Below are 18704 nucleotides of genomic sequence, written 5' to 3'. Positions count from 1 at the left end.
TGAATAAAATGTTAAGTCATTGAAAATAGTGACTGAAGGCATTAGTTCTTCAAGGTTGCAGAACAGAATGAAATAAATTGCATTTCTTGTGTAGAAACATAATTTGGTAATTTTTTTAATATACTTTTTTGGTTTCTATTATTCTTTTTAATAGCACATTAATTTTGTTTTTGCAGAAATCACTTTTAACTGAAGTAACTGCATTGTCACAGACTATGATACATTTTTTTCAAATATTTTCAATTTGTTCTTCTTGACATTTTATGTTTATGTGCAGTTTGCATCTTTTTGTTTTTCAATTTCCAATGTAACAGATTTTGACATTTTTGTTACATTTTTTTTGTACTAGTGCTTTTTTTTTATTTTTGAGAACCTGCTGTTTTTGAATTCTCTTTTTTCCCTTTATTCTCCTCCTCACTATGATCCCAGGAGCCAACACAAAGAAAAGCGCAGATGATATAACCAGTAATGATCGTGGTGAAGATGAAGGTATTTTTTGTTTTTTCAAAGCTCAACCCTGATGCATGAACATAAACTTTTTAATTTTTATAATAATAATAATTGTTATTGTTATTGCTATTATTTCAACATGATTTTTAGTCCCTTATTTGCAGAAGCACACTTCAGTGTGCTTCTTTATTTTCTTCTTTAGAAATTACTTTCATTGTTTTTCTTTTTAAAATCCAAATTAGCATATAGATGACTGCAGTTCCTCTGTGACATAGGTGTAAAGGTTATTCCTAAATGTGTGTGAAGTGAGTAACATAAACATTATTTGAAACCATATACTTTTTCCCCCTATTCTTTCTTAGGTTGAGAAAATGGAATTTAAAAACATGCATGTGCTCTTTTCCATCCTACACATTTTGTAAATTCACCTGTTTGAAATTCATGAAAAAACTCACATATATCCTTCCTTTCATTTCCACTGTTTCCCCAGTGCACATGCTGTACATTGATGCAGTTGAATTGTGCTTTGTCTTTGCTATTTTTATTTACTTATTTATTTTTTTCTCACAGGATGTGGTTTATTTCAGGACACAAAAATAAAGGAAGCTGTTGATGTTGCTTTATTTTTTTTTCCTGTAATCAGCTAGCCTCTGAGATACATTCGTTCTGACTCTGACCACATTCCCACTGAAATCAATGACAATCATTTCCATTGACTTCTTTCAGAGTTGGATTGGATTCCCCGAAAGGAAATGTTAAAGTTCGCAGTGAAGTACCCCCAAAAATTTTTACAAGGAAATACTTTTTTCTTGCCTTGGCACAGCAAAGCTATTTAGGATGCACTGAAATAGAAAGAAGTCATGAAATCTTCCTCTATTCTCACCCTTCCTTTTCATTAAAGTGACACTGACAGTTTATTTTACTTTAAATATTTACCAAATTAAGAAAAATATTTTCAAATTAATTGAGAAGATAACAACCTTGGGTAGTTTATTGGTCTGTTTTTGAAGCAATGTGTTTCTTAATCCTTTCACACTTGGCCAATCTGAAGTGCTATTCCATGTCTTTTTCCCTGTTTTCTTCTATCTGACATCGGTTCAAATAACTTTGAAAAGTTTGTCCTCTCTGTTCCCCGTAGAATCACGTATACTGCAGCGAGGACACTATCTCCTCTTTTCCTAGGAGTTCAGCTCAATTGTAGCTAATCTATCTATATATAAAATACCGTAATAAAAATCTCTGGTCTTTGATTCCCACTGGTTGCCCTCTACTGTACCACATTCATTGCTGAATTACACTATTTCTTGTAACACAAAAATGCTGTGAGGAATACTCCAAAATTACTCTGTTATTTTCTGAATGTCACCTTCCTATTTCTGTGCAATATATGCTTTTCTTTAAATGATGGCATCATCATTTTCTATACCAAATTCTGTAGTTAGTTTTAAAGCAAAAGATAAGTAACAAGCAAAACCAAAATTGCTTTAATAATTTAAGATAGATATTGAATATATTATTATTCAGGCTTCTTAAAAAATTGTGAAATGTTAGGGTTTCATGATTAACAAGGGCATCCATTTTAGATGTACGCACATAAAGCATGGAGCTCATTTCCTTCATGTTGAAGCTAATCATGTTCCCATTGAAGGGGAAGAGGAAACCTCCCATTGACTTCAGCAGTGAAAGATTCAACCCTGAGGTAGAACTATGTAATAAGGAAAGATTAAATACAACAAATCATGCCATGAGACTTTGGAGAGAGAAGGGAAAGGTAATTCAGTAACACAAATAATTGTGTTCAATAATTGTTGCTTTCATTTTTTGAGGGCTTAGCTGTGCCTTCACAGAAGAAACACTTTCATGTACTTTGCTGAAAGTGCTGAGAATATAAAAAAAAAATACATCCACTAGAATGCACCTCATTGCTTTATATGATCTGTTTAATGGCTGCATTACTCTTACAGTCACAACAATTAAAAAGATCTTATCACAAAAACGTTTGTTCTGCTGCTCAAGTAAAACACCTAAAATACAATACGTAAAATATATATCTTTTTATGTAAATAAGGCAGATTCTGTGACAAGCCTTAAACTCTGACAACTAAACAGGTGTACATTGGAGCCTGGACATACATTCCTTGCACTTACCTGACAACTTTTGATATTTAGGGTAGTGCATACACATGGGTAAAGTAAAAGTAGGCCATACGAATATAACCAGTCAAAATTTACCTTTAAATACACTGAGATTAGTTCCACATATGCAAAATAATATTATATATGTGGTACCTCATTGCTGATCATGTTCTGGGTATCTTTGAGTATTTCGTAACAAACCTGAGAAGGAAGAGTTTTGGAAGGCTTTCAAACCCAGGTGCCCTACTTCTAGGTATTTAGCTCAGATTTTTCTTCCTCCACTTCCCTTTTCCACTGTTCAACATATGCCTATCCTATCCAAAAGAGAACATTGCTTTTTTTTTGTTTGTTTAATCCTGATCGAATAGTCAGGGATTCTGCTCTCCTTGGGTGTTGTACTATATGATGGAAAGAAGGGCTCCTATTCCACATGCAGATACACTGAATTATTTGTAAAAGGTGTGTATATCTAACGGCAGCTTGCTGAATTGCCCTCTGCTTTTTAAAGGAGCTTAGCCCCTGTTCCCACTGTTTCTGTAGAGAACGTAAGTTCCTAACTGAGGTAGCCTGAACCATCTCTGGGATCAGGAGCCTAACTCTTTGGTTATTAGAGGAAGAGAGATTAATCCGGTCCTAAATATACCCCAAATCATTGATTAGTGCATCTTTATAACTCACTCTGAAGTATGAAAATATTGCTGTCAACTTCATTTAACTTTCTTTTAGAAATAAAGACCTAACTATTTACCTGTTTGAAAGTAGTCAAGAGCTTTTCTGTGTATACAAAAGATCAGCCATACCATTAAGGAACATTAATTCAAGGCTGTTCTTTAAGCCTTAGCTACCATGACAAGGAAAAGTTCAACACAAAAGACATAATTTGATTTAAATACAAACAATTGGGGCCATGAGTTCACATAAATTCTCTTTGTTTGTTAATTCCTAAGCTCTTTGAAAGAAGGGACAGTTTACTATGTTTACTTCTATCAGAACAATTTGATTTTGTGATATTATCTCTTGCTGAACTATTGGGAATATAATTTCAACAATTATGTCTCAGTGAAGAATGGGAAAGTATGGATCATTATTGTAATTTTATTATTAGATGTACAGATATTTCTAAATTGGCCGATACTTGAATCAGAATTTTCTAAAAAAAGACAAGATTATTCCATAATTGGATTTTTCTCTTCAGGCTTTTAGATGTTTATATTCAAATTAAATTCCTTGTAATATTGAAAGCATTTCAAGTGTTCTGAGAATATTTCAGAGGAAATAGTATTTGAAGTAACCAAAAGAAATATTCAAACTATAAATGTTAGCCTTGTAGGATGATCCTGAAATGTGTAAGCTAGCTGATTAAAGTGGTGGTGATGACATTGAAAAGATAGGAAATAATTAAGAATATTTTTAGCACTGTTATAAATTGCCATATTTCCTTATTTTTTATTACTTTATTATGTTTTCCTTACTTGACTTTTTTCAGACATTCATGATCAGAACAGCAAGAAACCCGTTATGGTCTACATCCATGGTGGATCTTACATGGAGGGCACTGGCAATATGATTGATGGCAGCATTCTCGCAAGTTACGGAAATGTCATTGTTGTCACTCTCAATTACAGGCTGGGGGTTTTAGGTAAGTGACTCTTTCCTTCATCACCAATTGCATAGAAATATTTGATTGCTTAATTTATCTACTGATCGATCATAGGTCCGTGGACCAGTTTTGTTTTTAAAAGAGAACATTCTTGCTGGTGGATTTTGAATTCCGTTCAATGTTTTATGGAAACTGGGCTAGGCTACATTCTTTTTGACAGCTGCTGGTTTTTGTTAAATTTGTCATCAGCTCATATTTGCTTTTGGCTCAGTGATTTAATAAGTTTTGAGAACTTGTATTTTTTCTTATTAAAATTTTCTGGATTCCATGTGGAAAAAAAAAAAAAAAGAAAATTAATCAAGAAGTGAGTACTCACCAGTTTCTAAACAGTTGGTAATGGTAAAAAGAGGGAAAGTGTTACTATTTATCTGTATTTGTTATTTCTGTATGCAAATTGGTTTTTAGGGCAGAAGATGTAGAGGTAATATAGACAAACCAGGCTATATACACTGATGGAATATATGTTGCAGGTAATACGGAGTCAAGGGGTTTCAAGGAGTAATGTAAAATTATCTTCCTAAATACAAGGAACTAATCCATAATAATGAATTATAATTTTGAGAGAAATTAGTACTTCTGTCTTTCAAACACAACACGAGCTGCATCTTCTTAACATTATAAGTATTCCTCTGTCAGCATTAGATTGAATAAAAAAATGTCAGGGGCATTGAAACTCCCCAACAGGACCAGAGCCTGCGAGTGTGATGCTACCTGTAGCTGAAGTCAGAACGCTTCATCGACACCTTCCCCTTGGTTGGGTGGCCTGTAGTAAACACCAAGCACAAGGTTTCTGTGTTGGCTTGGCCTCTAATTTTCATCCGTAAGCTCTCAACCTGTTCATCGCTGTTTTTCAAAGATGGCTGTGTACAGTCCATCCATTTTTTTTATGCAGAGGGCAACCCCTCACCACCACCTCTCCTTCCTCGCGTGTCCCTTCTGAACAGTTTACAGCCATTGACTGCAGTGCTCCAGCCGTGTGATTTGTCCCACCAAATTTCAGTGACAGTGATTAGTTCGTCGTTTTCTCGCTGCACAGTGCCTTCTAGCTCCTTTTGTTTGTTACCCGTGCTGCATTGGTATAGAGACGCTTCGGTTGGGCTATCGACCATGTCACCTTTTTAGAGGAAAATGCCCTAATTCCTTTGGGGCATTTTATAGGTGTTTCCCTGTTGGTTCCTAATATATCAGCAGCCCCCGGCTCTTCTCTGGTACCCCAAAGTCCATCCCCTTCCCCTGCTAAATCTAGTTTAAAGCTCTCCCTGTAAGTCTGGCCAGCTTGTTGGCAAAGAACCTGTTGCCTCGCTTGGTCAGATGAATCCCTGCAGAGCCGGCAGCAGCCCGATCACCGACGGAGCGGGCAGCACTCCGCGTGCGCCCTGCCTTCGCCGCATGAACTGCCACACAAACTGCCCATGCTGCTCCCAACCCACACCGTCCCTGCTCGCAGCGCTCCTGGTAGCTGGCGTTCCCAAAAGGCCGGGTTTATGCAGCTTCCCGTGGTTTGAACCACCCCCAGGGACCACCAGCACTGTCCCACTCTCACCCGACCATCTCGCAAGACCCGTCTCCTACTGGCTGGTACCTCCCCCACCAGTAGCCCAAGGGTGCTGGGGGTCCAGAGACCCCCTCAGACATCTCCTGGGGACCTGGCAGCCCTCACACCGCTCTTGGCAGGAGGTAACCGCTGCTGCATCCACTGCTAGCGTCAGCTTCCCAAGGTTTAACTGTGGGAACGAATCCCAGCTTGAGATCCTGGGAACAAATCGATAACGGTGGTTATGTATGTTTAAGAAAGCCTGGATTTTGGAAATGCATCTTCATAGACGAGGGAAAATGAAAATTGTTAGGGAACACTTACTTTACCTGACTATCCTTCACAGAGTTTGACCTCAAGAAATATCTATACAGCCATGCCATATTGTCAAGGTAGTAGAACATAAACTATATGGGTTTCTTTTACTGCCTTCTGATATAATTTTAATTATGTTTAATGGAATCTGTGATCATCCTATAACTTAGTAAAAGTCTTATGATTTGAAAAGACCTGGTTTTAACACACAACACTGCACCCCTTGAATTTTAAAACCACGTTTTAGCAGGCACCATAAAGACAAGGTTTCTCCATCTTTTATAGGCTGAAGTCTGGTTGTGTGTTGGCTATAACTGAGTTGACTGAAAATTCTAGTCTCATGTTAACCAGAAAACAGGCATCCTACACAGAAGAAAGGCTTTACTTGCAGTAGCAGTAACATGGTGATCTTCAGAGCTATAAAACTTTTTAACTGGGTGATAGAGACAAATATCTTCATCGCTATCTTTCCTTCTTGCATCTGGCTAAAACATAAGCCTTTAGATTGATGGCAAAACAGCAGAAAGCTGGTCCCAAGACTTTCAAACTTTTTAGTTATCCCTCTCTATACTTTGAATAAAAGTATTTCTGGAATTACTCTTCCCGAGATTTCTAGACCCCCAAGAATGCATGCAGCAATAGTATGGGTTGTTGATGTTATTTAGAAGGCCATATTTTCCCTTTGAGTATAAGTTTGCATTTATCAAAATGTATTCCATGGATAGGATACGTTTGAGACAATAAAAGAGAAAGATTTAGCTTTTCCTTTTAATTATTGTAGTGGGTGCTATTCAAAAAGTGGAGTGCTGCAGTGCTGTGTTTAGTTTCTTGTGCACTTTAACGTTTGGGAGGATCATGCCTCTTCCCAGCTCAGCAGTTTCTGTTCCTACTCATACGTCACCCTGGTGATGACTGAAGACACTGCTGGAGCTAGAGAAAATTGCTAACTTCTCCCAGTGCAAGGCAGTGCTCCCGTACCTTGATAAATTCAATATAGTGACACACTGAAATACTAAATTCTGCTGCCTCCCCACCCCCACCCCATGTTTTGAGCACTGTGTAGAATGATAGTATTTTTTATAAGGAGTTTAAATTATTCAACAGCTGAGTTGAATTTTCAAAATTCCCAAACTATTTAGGGAATTATTTCCCTGAAATAATGGAAATTCAGCAGAATGGGAGGATTAGTCAAAATAGGTACCCTAATTCAAAGACTGCTCTAGTATTACAAAAAATGGGATGGTTTGAATGACCTGACTCACTCAGTCTAGATACTGCTCAATTCTTCTTCATTATCTATGTTCTTAGTCTTCCTAGATACGCTTTAAGAAGAAGTAACATCTTTCCAACCTAGCTATAAACACTGTTTTAGTGCCTTTTTCAGGATTATGTTGGCAGGAAGAATACAGAAGAGGGATTTATGTTTATTGTTGTTTTACAGTGACATGACCTGAATTGTCTGTCTCATGGTGAGACTTTGATATGCTGAATCCCTCTTTAGCTTGTGTAACAGTAAAAATTAAATCTGACAAATCACCTTCCCTCCAAAAAAAACCCCCAAACCAAAACAATAAAACCAAAGCCCCAAAGCCCTAGCACAATGGTTTTTATGCAATTAAAATCAGTCATGGTGTTATACGCCTTGAAGAAAAAATCTTAAGCAGTCTTCTAAAAAGTTATTATATTCAAATACGAACTTGGTGTTCTTGTGTGAGCTATTAAAGGCAAAACCAGAGTTGAATTCTAGAAATACGAATCAGGCATTTCGGAAACCAGGGTGTTATTACAGAAAAAAAGGAAAAGGCAAAACCTGAGATGAATTCTGGAAATATAAATCAGGTATTTTGAAAGCCAGAGTTAAATGAAACATGTACTGCAGTAAATGAGACGCACTCAGAGTTCAAAATTGTAAAATTGACTTAGCATTTCCGAGACCACTTGCAATTTAACATTTTCTTCCTCTTAGAATTCCAAATCATGCAGATAAGAATAGTCTGTCTCTTATCCATCTCTCTTTTTGGCAATAAGCATCCATTTTAAGTACTCTGTCTGAAAAGGCTGGACTTCCTTTTAGTAGAAATTATATCCACATGCAATTATAGCTCTGTATAAGTGATCATATTAGGCACTGTAATATAAATCAGAGTTCAGTTTACAAGGAGTCTCAGTACTTCTGGAAGTTCCTGAGAACCTTGGCTTTCTTTACTTCACTGAGTGCCTGGTTTGCAAGTTAAAACATCAATGCACTTGAACAGTGTATGTTGTAAATGAACTGCTTAGGATTTGACTGACCATTGTAGGTCCCTTCCAACTGAACTATATTCTGTTCTATTCTATTCAGCATTAATAGAAGCAAGCAAGTAGTATATGACCTCGTGAGCCAGATTCTTTCATATTGGCAGTGTACAATAGTCTACAATATGTTAACTTTTATCTTCACTAGTGTAACTGTTGTACAGAATGGCTCTGTATTTTAAATTCAGACATGCAGATACCGGTTCCCTTTGTGCCTCCAGACAGCCCTCCTCTACCTCCAGTGCGTGTGATTCCACTAGTACAGAAAACTTAAAGATGATCTCCTCGTAGAAAAGGCCAGAGGTAGTTTAGTACACATAGGAATGACCCAGGAGCTGGAGTGTGCTAAGTAAATCACAGTTTGATGCTTACACAAGAAAGGAGTTTTATTTAAGCTCAATTTAGCTTATAGTGACTGCATGGCTGAAGCCAATGCAAACTTCACTACATTGCCCCACCTACATTTCTAAGCTTCATGCAGAAGATTTCCTGGCCGGTTTGGTCCCTCGCCTGTCTTCTTAGTTGGCCAATAATTGGGTCAGCTAACGTCAGTTGTCGTAGCTGATTTTCTACGTCAGTGGAACTCCTAAATTCCCAGCAATGACACAGAAGTGTTAATTCCATTGCTATCAACACATTTTTGTAGACATCTGAATTACGCTCTTCATGATTTATTTTTTGTAAGTCTTATCTTTTTCTCTTATTTTAAATCTATTGTTAAGTCACAGAAATTGTGTTTGTGCAAATGCAGCTGTCAAACTCCATCCGTATCCCGTTGTTTTTGGATGTCATGTCACTACATCTTCTGTTTCAAAAATCAGAAGCAACAAGTACGTAAGTTACAGTGTCATCAGAAGCTATTTGTACATTCATAGTGTTCCTGACATTAGGTTTGTTCCCTTCATAGAGTGAGTACACGGTCCACTGTGATTCTGTCTTACAATCACAAATGCACTTAATAACTTGTTCTGCTCTCTTATGGCTTGCTTTTATAGCATCTGAACTCCCAATAAGCTTAGATAACGTTAATATAATTCTGTAGTCAAGGGGCAAGAATGGACTTTCTTGAAATGTGATTGCCAAAACTGGAATTTTACAAGAACCTTTTGAAAGAGAGTTTCTCTTACCTAAATGCAACAAATTCTGCTTTATCCAGGCTTGATGGATTGACCCAGCTGACGAAGCTAGTAAAGCATGCTCTCAGAAAATAATTTTTATCATAGCCTATATAGTCAAACAAAACAAAAAGCTACAAGACAATGTAAGAGAAGTAAAAGAGATACAATTTTTAGGTAATTCACTGAGTTTTGGTAATTCACTGAGTAAGCTGATGCTTGTTCATCACTCTGAGCATATCTTTAATAACATTTTGTGTTAACTAAGATTTTTAATATATTCTTTTAACAAGTGTGTCCCTACTGTGTGTGAAAGAATTAGAGGTTTGGGTTTTGAAATTATATACTTATGCTGGTATTTGGGCAGTGCAAGAGTGTCCTGATTTGATAAACATCTTCAGAAATTATGAGTAACGGTTAGGTGTTCTGTCTGTATTTGAGACAACTTTTTGTACTGATGTTCAAATATGGATGGAGTACCTGAACTTTAGATGGACAACAGTGAGGACTTCTATATCTCTATAATAAAGGAAGGAAACCCAATCAAATGTTGATACTTTAAAAAAACCAGTCTGATCTCATGCATTAGCTACCTCCAAAGAAAGAGTCAAATGCACAAAATGCTGCATGTATTGATATAAGCGTGTGTTACATGCAATTTAGAAAATGAGAAAGTAATTTAGGGTCTTCCAAAGTAAAAAGCTATTTTTTGAAAACATTCTATGAGGGTGCCTGTGCACATAAACTACAGTGAAAACATTAAGCATGCTTGTAGAGTAAATATAACTCATTCAAATCTCTATAACTCATTTGAAACAAACATTTAGACACATTTTTGTGAGGTATATTTTTATGTAATTGAAAGCTTATTTGATAAGATTTCTGAACACGATAAAATGTATATGTATAGTGAATTGTTGTCACGTTGATGGTCAAGATTCTGTTTTCATGATATATTTTAGTATTAAAGTGTTTTTTTTAATATAATCCATGTAAAGTTTGTGGAGATTCCATAGGTAATCACTTTATACAAAAGACATGTTTTTATAAATCGTAAAGGACATTTTTTCTGAATCTTATGTAAGGAAATGTTGACTCTATATTCCCTATTTTTTCCTTTGATATTTTGAATTCCTAATATCATTATTGATACTCTAAAATATTTATATTAATCAGTGACCTATTGGCACTAAACGTTAACATGCTGTGAGGTAGTTCTAGTTTACGTTACATTTCCTGGTATTGCATACCTGTGGAAGCATGGCAGTCATCACTTGAACATTTCTGGCAACATCAAGGTAAGTGTGACTCTATCTAGATTAATGTACAACAATATTATGAGTTGACATGTGACTATGAAAATGTGACAGTTTTTTCATAGTATTTATTAATTTAGTTATTAATTCAGTAATTTCCTTTTTTTTTCTCTGTAACAACACTGACAAGTAAGAATTTCCTGCAGAGTGTAATTTATTTTTCAAGTATCATGCTTTTAGATGAATCATCTATATTTTTCTCTGAATTCCTAATTCCTTCCTTGAAACTGTGTGGTTCTGTACTTATTTGGCAGTAATCATTCCATATTAGCAATATGCCTTTAAAAAACAAAGATTTGAAGAAAAACAAACAGGAATTATTATTTCAGAATTTGCAGAAAGGCAATAATGAAAATTTGTACTTTAAAAGTAGCAAGTCTTGACCATATTAGTACTTCCCCCCCCCCACACACACCCCGACTGGAACCATATTTCAGTGTAGTTTCCAACTCATTAGTACTGAGTGGAACTTTTGCCTGAAAGTTTGCAAGAAGAGATCAAAGTTAGGGTCAGATTCCATCCTCACGTACACCTATAAAGTAGGCTGAGTGAATTAAAATCTTGGAGTATAGCCTGGCACCTTTTGTTCATTTTTTTGTATTTAACTAGTGGATTTTATGTTCCTATGACAAAATGCAGAAATTAACTCAATGACAGTGATAACCTGGTATAAAACTGAAAGTATTGCCTTACTGTTATTGTCCTAATTAGTGAGAAGAGAAGGGTAAAAAGCTATTGAAATAACCTGAGATTAAGCAACTGTCACTATAAAATAATTGTAAAAAAAGAAAGTGATTTTAAAGTTCAAGTGAAGTTCAAATTTCCTTCAACAACTAATACAGTATGTACTGATCCAGGAAAAAACCTCCTCTTGCTATAAAACCTTCCATTTCATCTTTGTTATTGGCAAAGTGTTTAAATCTGGAGTTACAGTTCTTCTCACAACTGCAGAATTTCAGTATAAATTCTAAGGGGAGAAAATGAAAGTTACTGGTTGCTCATGCTTCCAAGCATCTGTTGGCCTGTTCTGCAGTTTCTCTCAAAAAAATAATCTTGCAGAAATGAATGACTTAATAAATTATCTAGTTGAATTTTCTTTCATGCTTATCTAAGCCTGTGATGGCCAGCAGGCAGTTGTGCAGGACAATTTGTGGTAAGGGCTTAGAACTTACCGACCACGCTGTTGTTCTTTTTCTTCCCTTTGCAACTAAAACTCCTTTTTGCAGGAGTTAATCTGCTTGAAGTTTGCAGTTTTGGGAACTCCAAAAAGAGTTGGAAGCTGCAACACAGCACAGACTGGAGTGTATACCATAAGGCACATAGAGCTGAGCTTGCATTTGAAAGTGACAAGTTGCTCTTCACGACTTGCATGAAAGCCCATTTCCAGCTACAGTTTGTAAAGGCTTACTGGCAGCTGTCATTCTTCTTATTGAGGCTCCTACTGAAATCAGATGCTGCTTAGGTTTGCTTGGTATTTTCATTTGCTTATACGTTGTGAACAGTGATAAAAACTCTTACAAAAAAGCACAAATTATATCGATCTTCTAGCAGTTAAGGAATTACAATGTCCACCAGAGAAATGAAAATATGGTAGAAAGAGACTGTGGGAAATCTGAAACACTCTTGAATCTGTGCTAGAAATCTTTGAGTGGAAAGGCCGGACTTCTTCATTGTTTTCTTTTCTTTTTCTTCATATTCTGGCAAATCAGGTCAGTCACAGCGTTGGACTTCCTTTACAATGCTGTTCACATCTATGGGCTAGATCCTGTGGTGGGATAAATTGTAAGAACTCTACTGGATATTCCTCATAATGCCCATTTCTCACATTTTTTTTTTTCTTTTTAAAGTTTGTTATGCAATATACGTAAGTTCTCTTGTCAGCTTGGATCGTAAGGATTTTATTTATTGAAATCTGAAACTTTACACTTGACTTCATGTCAGTCAAGGTGAAAGGTTTGGAATGCTTTTATATGATAGAACAAACATAGGGGAGAGGAAGAGTCCACCTGTTATTTAAAACATTGTCTTAATATGGATGTAAAATATTTTCACAATATTTTCTAGATTCTGAGACTTTAACAGCTCTAATTTAGAGCATCAAGCTGAAATGCAGCGATGATATACTGATAATACATGCATCGCTTGTATTGTAGCTTACTATAGAAAAAAACCTGTGGATGAAGTTTTAAGTGAATTGAAGTCAATAAGAAATCTACTAGTCAACTCAAATGGGTCAAGATTTCATTGTATTTAATACCTTTTTCATAAGAAGCCAACAACATGATAGTCTGTGTTTTTAAACAGACTTTTGTATAGTTTCCTCAAAAGTGTAAATGCGTGGGTTTAATACTATTATAAAGATTCTGGCTGACTAAAAGAAACACATGTTAAATCTTTCATTTTGTATGAAATCTTCCATAACTGCAGGGGCTTGCAATGTTTTATACAGATATCAGAAGGAAAAAAAATGTAAAATGTAACTCAGTCTAACCATCCCTGGAAATGAGCCTGATAAGAAAAGCGGAATGGCAAAAATGTGCGTGACGTAGCTGGTAATGTCAGTATGTGGCTCATGAGGAGGCAGGGGAGCATTGTGCAATGGTTTGTAGAGTTAAAGTTGCCTGATTGCACCAGCCAATGAGACATACTCTTGGAAGGATGGCACAAAACAAATGCATTTTTTTCTGAATTTATCAGACCTCCATATCATTCCTTGCAATCACAGACTGACTGGCATTGAAGGCTCAAAATATGTTTACTGCTTTACAATACCCTATCAAGTCTCAGCTCTGTTGTACTAGCCACTATATGAATATAGGGTATACAGAGCTAAAAATATGTTCCCGGTGTGTTTTGGGGGCTTCCGTTTCAGAACAGACAATTTTTTGCTTTAATAGCTCTGAAAGCCTGTTTAAGGTATCTGAGAATATTGAATGAATTAAGCTTTTCCTGGTGATGGATGTTAAGTGTGTTCTTCAACAGATATCTGCAGGTTAAGGTTAGCAGCTGAAACAGGCCATCAATTTTCATCTTTTCACTTCTGCTTTCTAATTGAAAATGATGATTTCCATTTAGGGGATCAAAATAATGTGTTCTTTTGGCATTCATTAATGCCAGGTCTCCTGCAATAGCACTGGTTCATTTAGAGCTTCCATTGATTAGGAGGATTTATAGCAATGTGACTTGTAATGAAATTACTGTTGGAAAAGTGGGAAGGCTTATAACAGGCAAAAAAACGGTTTCATAATTTTCCATTTTTATTTTTTTCCCCATCCCCCACACCATATGTAGATTGTATTATGTATTTTGCCTAAAACTAAGTATCCTCTTTGGGATCTTGGAAAGGGTAAAATAAATGCTTATACTTTGGCAGAACTTAAGAGAAGAGAATAAAACCAGAAGGAACATAGGTTTCTTCACTGATACAATGTTCATTTGCATAAAATCAGATCTTAGACATGTAAAGAAAATCAAAACCAGTCTCTGTAAGTATGCTGCGTAAGTTTGTGTTTTCATTTCTGCTAGAAATGTTAAACCAATGTTTAACATTTACTCAGGTATGTGACTCTGTTTTTGAAACAGTAACATAAGTATGCTTTTTCACATTTCATTTGTGTTCCATGTATAACAAATATGTCTGATTGTAAATATTTGTACTCTGTGAAAATATTTTTACGTTTGAATAGCAAGAAGCTGCCTAACTCCCTCATGTCTCTGTTATAATCTCATCCATAACTAATTGAGTTTCTATCAGAATGTATTTCAAACCAGTAGAAAGGTATCAAATAATACATGGATTTGCACAGAAGATTGTCTAGCCCACAACCAGTACCAGATTGAGACTAATTAATCACGACAAAAATTTCATGCCCATATACTTTCAGTGGGATTGTATTTGTTTTAGCAAGACTTAATCAGTGAAACTTCTGTTCTGTTGAGAATCTTTTAGGGAGAAATATTGCCATTAAAGATTTATGCCTTTGGTACAGATGACTTAGTTGCTGTAAACTTTTAGGAGACTTGACTGTGAAGCTTCTTAACTTCTGTATCATTTGCCTCCTTGGACAGAGGGGAAGAAAACCAAAACCAACCAACCGAAAAGTCCCCATGCTCTCTACGTATCATTTTTATTTTACTGTGGGAAATAGGAGGAATCAAAAACACATTCTGCCCTAGACTCTCAATTGTTTTTCATCAAGGACTTGGATTAGTCCTTGATAAAAATACAAGGAATTCAATTGTGAATATCCTTGAATAAAGGGTAGCTTACAGATGTTGTGCTCCTAAAACAGAAGAGAGAACAAGCTATGACTCATAAGGTCCTAATTTCATCTCTACTTTTCCCTTGCTCTTGGGAGGAATTACATTGCTTCATTTGATGACTTCTCAAAGAGGCGCAAAATTTCTCTTTTCCTCTAACCTGGATTACAGGTTGATAAATGGAGCAAACCTCTTTGTTCAATAGTAGTAGAGTGGTAGGAGGATAATTGCTTTTCTCCATAGGACCATAACCAGGACCTCTGAGCTTGATTATCCAATTTACATCATAAAGTCTCTGAGGAAGGAACCATCTTTCTGATGGTTGGTTTATCCAAGGCAGCGACTGTCCTTGTCTGTGACTGCAGCTTCTACCTGTTAATGGCACAGAAATTATTAAAGTAGGATGAAGAAAGAGCTTCCTTTCTGTTGTACATGAGACTGAGAGCTGTCAGAGTATCATCAGTCAGATTGGCACCGACAGATCCAGGGACTTCTGAATGGCTTTACTCTCACACCTCATAATGAAGGTACAGTACAGCTTCCAGTTTGCAATCTGCCTGCTCAGAGCTCGTGACTGTTTGCATCTGTTTATGTAGATGCAGTCTCTGTGATGCCAGGCTCACCATTTTTTTTTCTTTCAGAAATGGTCTCATCTTCATTTGCAAATGCTAAAAATCTGTTTTTAAAGGAAAGATATTTTGATCACTTATCCTGGTGTGTGGAACTTTCTGCTGCTTGTCAGAAGTGCAGAGTTTAAATTGCCTGGTTATTTTATCAGGAAAGAAAAATGGGGCCTTTGTGAAAAACCTGTGGACTCTCATTTATTTGGTAGAATAGAATAGAATAGAATAGAATAGAATAGAATAGAATAGAATAGAATATTTCAGTTGGCAGGGACCTACAACGATCATCTAGTCCACCTGCCTGACCAATTGAGGGCTGACCAAAAGATAAAGCATTCTCTTAAGGGCCTTTTAAAACAATGACAGGCTTGGGACATCGATCACCTCTCTAGCAATCCTGTTCCAGTGTTTGACCACTGTCTCAGTAAAGAAATGCTTCCTAATATCCAGTCTAAACCTCCCCTGGTGCAGCTTTGAACCATTCCCATATGTCCTGTTACTGGATCCCGGGGAGAAGAGCTCAGCACCTCCCTCTCCACGTCCCCTCCTCAGGAGGCTGTACAGAGCCATGAGGTCGCCCCTCAGCCTCCTCTTCTCCAAACTAGACAAACCCAAAGCCCTCAGCCGCTCCTCACAGGACATGCCTTCCAGCCCTTCCACCAGCTTTGTTGCCTCCTCTGGACACGTTCAAGGACCTTCACATCCCTCTTAAACTGCGGGGCCCAGAACCGCACACAGTACTCGGGGTGAGGCCGCACCAGCGCTGAATACAGCGGGATAATCCCCTCTTTCGAGCGGCTGGTCACGCTGCGTGTGACGCCCCCCAGAGTGCGGTTTTCCTCTTGGCTGCCCCGGCACACGGCTGGCTCGTACTGAGCCTGCTGCCGACCAGCACCCCCAGATCCCTTTCTGCAGGGCTGCTCGCCAGCCACTCCTCTCCCCATTTGTACTTGTGATTTTTCTTGTGATTTTAGTCAAGGCTTAGTTGAAATGCAAGCTAATTTTACTGACATCTTTATAGTGTGTACTGAAGCCAGCTAGCCATGCCTGTGTCTGAGAAGAGAGAATCAAAGCTAGCTAACCTTCTACTTTTCAGTGAGTGTTGCTGATTTCTTTTATCTCTTAGGCCCTTTTGTGAAGTTATTTAATAAAAATCTATCTTCATAAGGGATATTTTTTATTAAAACTCAGTAGTTTACCTCCCTCTTATGACCTTCATAGAGGATAGGTACATGGACATCTATGAGAAAATATTCTAGAGATTTACTTCAAATACAGTCTTCTGAGAAAGAAAATTTATGGAGAAGAAAAGATCCATTGTGCATGCCTGCTAAAATAACAGAGAGCTTGAATTATTATTTCTTCTTCATAACTGCATTCAATATATTCAATAACCTGTGGGACAAATTTTTCTCACATTCATGATGAAATCCTCCTGCTGTTTAAATCAATAGGACTTTTACCTTTCAATTTAAGGCATCCAGTTGTCACCTTCAGATTGCTTTCCTTAAAAGGCAACATCTTCTCTTACTGCAGAGAATGTCTTCCTTTCATTTTAATAACTTGAGTCTGTCATTTGCAAAGATAATAACAGGAAGCAAATCACTCAGACAAAGAAGTATCTCAGTCTGGTAATCAGTTACCTATACAGCTGACTCATCAAGGACAAATTGCCTGCATCTTGGTATCTGTCAAAAGATGGTACCTATAAGAAGAATATATTAAAATTCCCATATCTGTAAACATCTTCTATGTCATCTCAATGAGGAAAATTTACATTTAGAAATCTGAAACGACAAGTTACCACAGAAGTTCTAAATTAGCGAAATTTTAGCCTTTCCACTTTTTTTTGTTTTTCTGGAGGCAGTACTCAGTGTGCATGACTTTGATATACCCTGCCTAAGGGAAATTAAATTGATGGCTTAGGGAAATAATATATAGAGAGATACTACTTTAGAAATTCTAATGAATCATCTATGCAATTTTCTGTTTATAAGAAGTAAATAGAAAACAGGATCAGAAAAATGAGAAATAGCAATGTTAGATATTAATATAGTTCATATGTATACAATATCATATATTTTACTTAGGAAACAACTGAGCATCTTCCCTTCATTGGTAAAATGAAACATGCTCACTGTTGTTTACAGGAAAAGCAAGACTGCATAAAAAATTTCTGAGCAGGGTCTTTGGATAGTCTCACCGATCACTACCACATGGCATTGGTTAACAATGTACGTAAGAGAAGCAGCCTGGTTCAGCAGAAAGTTTCTGTACTCAAGAGTACGATAATAGCAGTTAGACTCTACTCAGCATGCTGGTAAGCAAGTTGGGATTTTCTAACTTTCTTTTCTTTAATTTGTAAGGACAACTGCAGGATCATCTTGAACTATACCAATATTCAAAGAACTACATCCAATTCAGTGTGCTGTAAGTTTGTATTCTAAGTAATTGTTTTCTATGTTTCCTGTTTTTTTTTTTCTTGATACTTTCCAGAAATAGAATAATCAATCAAAAATAGTTGACAATGATGACATCCTACCAAGCGGCAAGGCTGACCTGCAGATGTTAAATAAACTCAGTTAAGTTGCCTGTGAGCAACTACTTGTACTTTAGTTGTTGGGCCATTTCACAAAATCTTTCAAAATACTCAAAAATATATTGGTTTAAGGTAGGGCTTCTGTCCGTGTAACTTGGCTCCTGAATACATAGATTCTTTTAAAGGATAGGGAATAGCTCAGTTCCCTTCATGTCTAGGCATGCAAGAAAATAGTCCATAATATTTACAAAATATATGGGAGATGTACTGGAAGGGCTATCAGAACTTCAACTTAAAAAAAAAAAAAAAGATCAGGGAAGCAGTGCTTGCAGATAAAAATTACTTTTTAGTTTTCTTGAATGCCTTTTGAGCTACAGTTTAGAGGGCAACCGTAACCCAGAACTCTGAACATTAGACACTCAAAAAGTTATCACATAGTTACTTCTGTTGCTTTATAGTGA

The 18704-nt window shown here is 36.6% G+C and overlaps 1 protein-coding gene across 8 annotated transcripts in view; it reads left to right on the top strand.

Moving 5' to 3' along the window:
• The window catches only part of NLGN4X (neuroligin 4 X-linked), a 185575-nt gene that overhangs the window by 99483 nt on the left and 67388 nt on the right, over window positions 1-18704 (top strand). For 6 of the 8 annotated variants that reach the window (XM_049834480.1, XM_049834479.1, XM_049834478.1 and 3 more), the window contains 2 exons: window positions 430-489; window positions 4073-4225. In XM_049834480.1, coding sequence (XP_049690437.1) covers window positions 430-489; window positions 4073-4225 — 213 coding nt within the window. The remainder of the gene's footprint in view (window positions 1-429; window positions 490-4072; window positions 4226-18704) is intronic. The other 2 variants (XM_049834483.1, XM_049834484.1) reach the window with 1 other exon arrangement.

Source organism: Accipiter gentilis, chromosome 31 (assembly GCF_929443795.1).
Source record: "Accipiter gentilis chromosome 31, bAccGen1.1, whole genome shotgun sequence".
NCBI classification, from domain to species: Eukaryota; Metazoa; Chordata; class Aves; order Accipitriformes; family Accipitridae; genus Astur; species Astur gentilis.
This window is presented reverse-complemented; position numbering and strand designations above follow the sequence as displayed.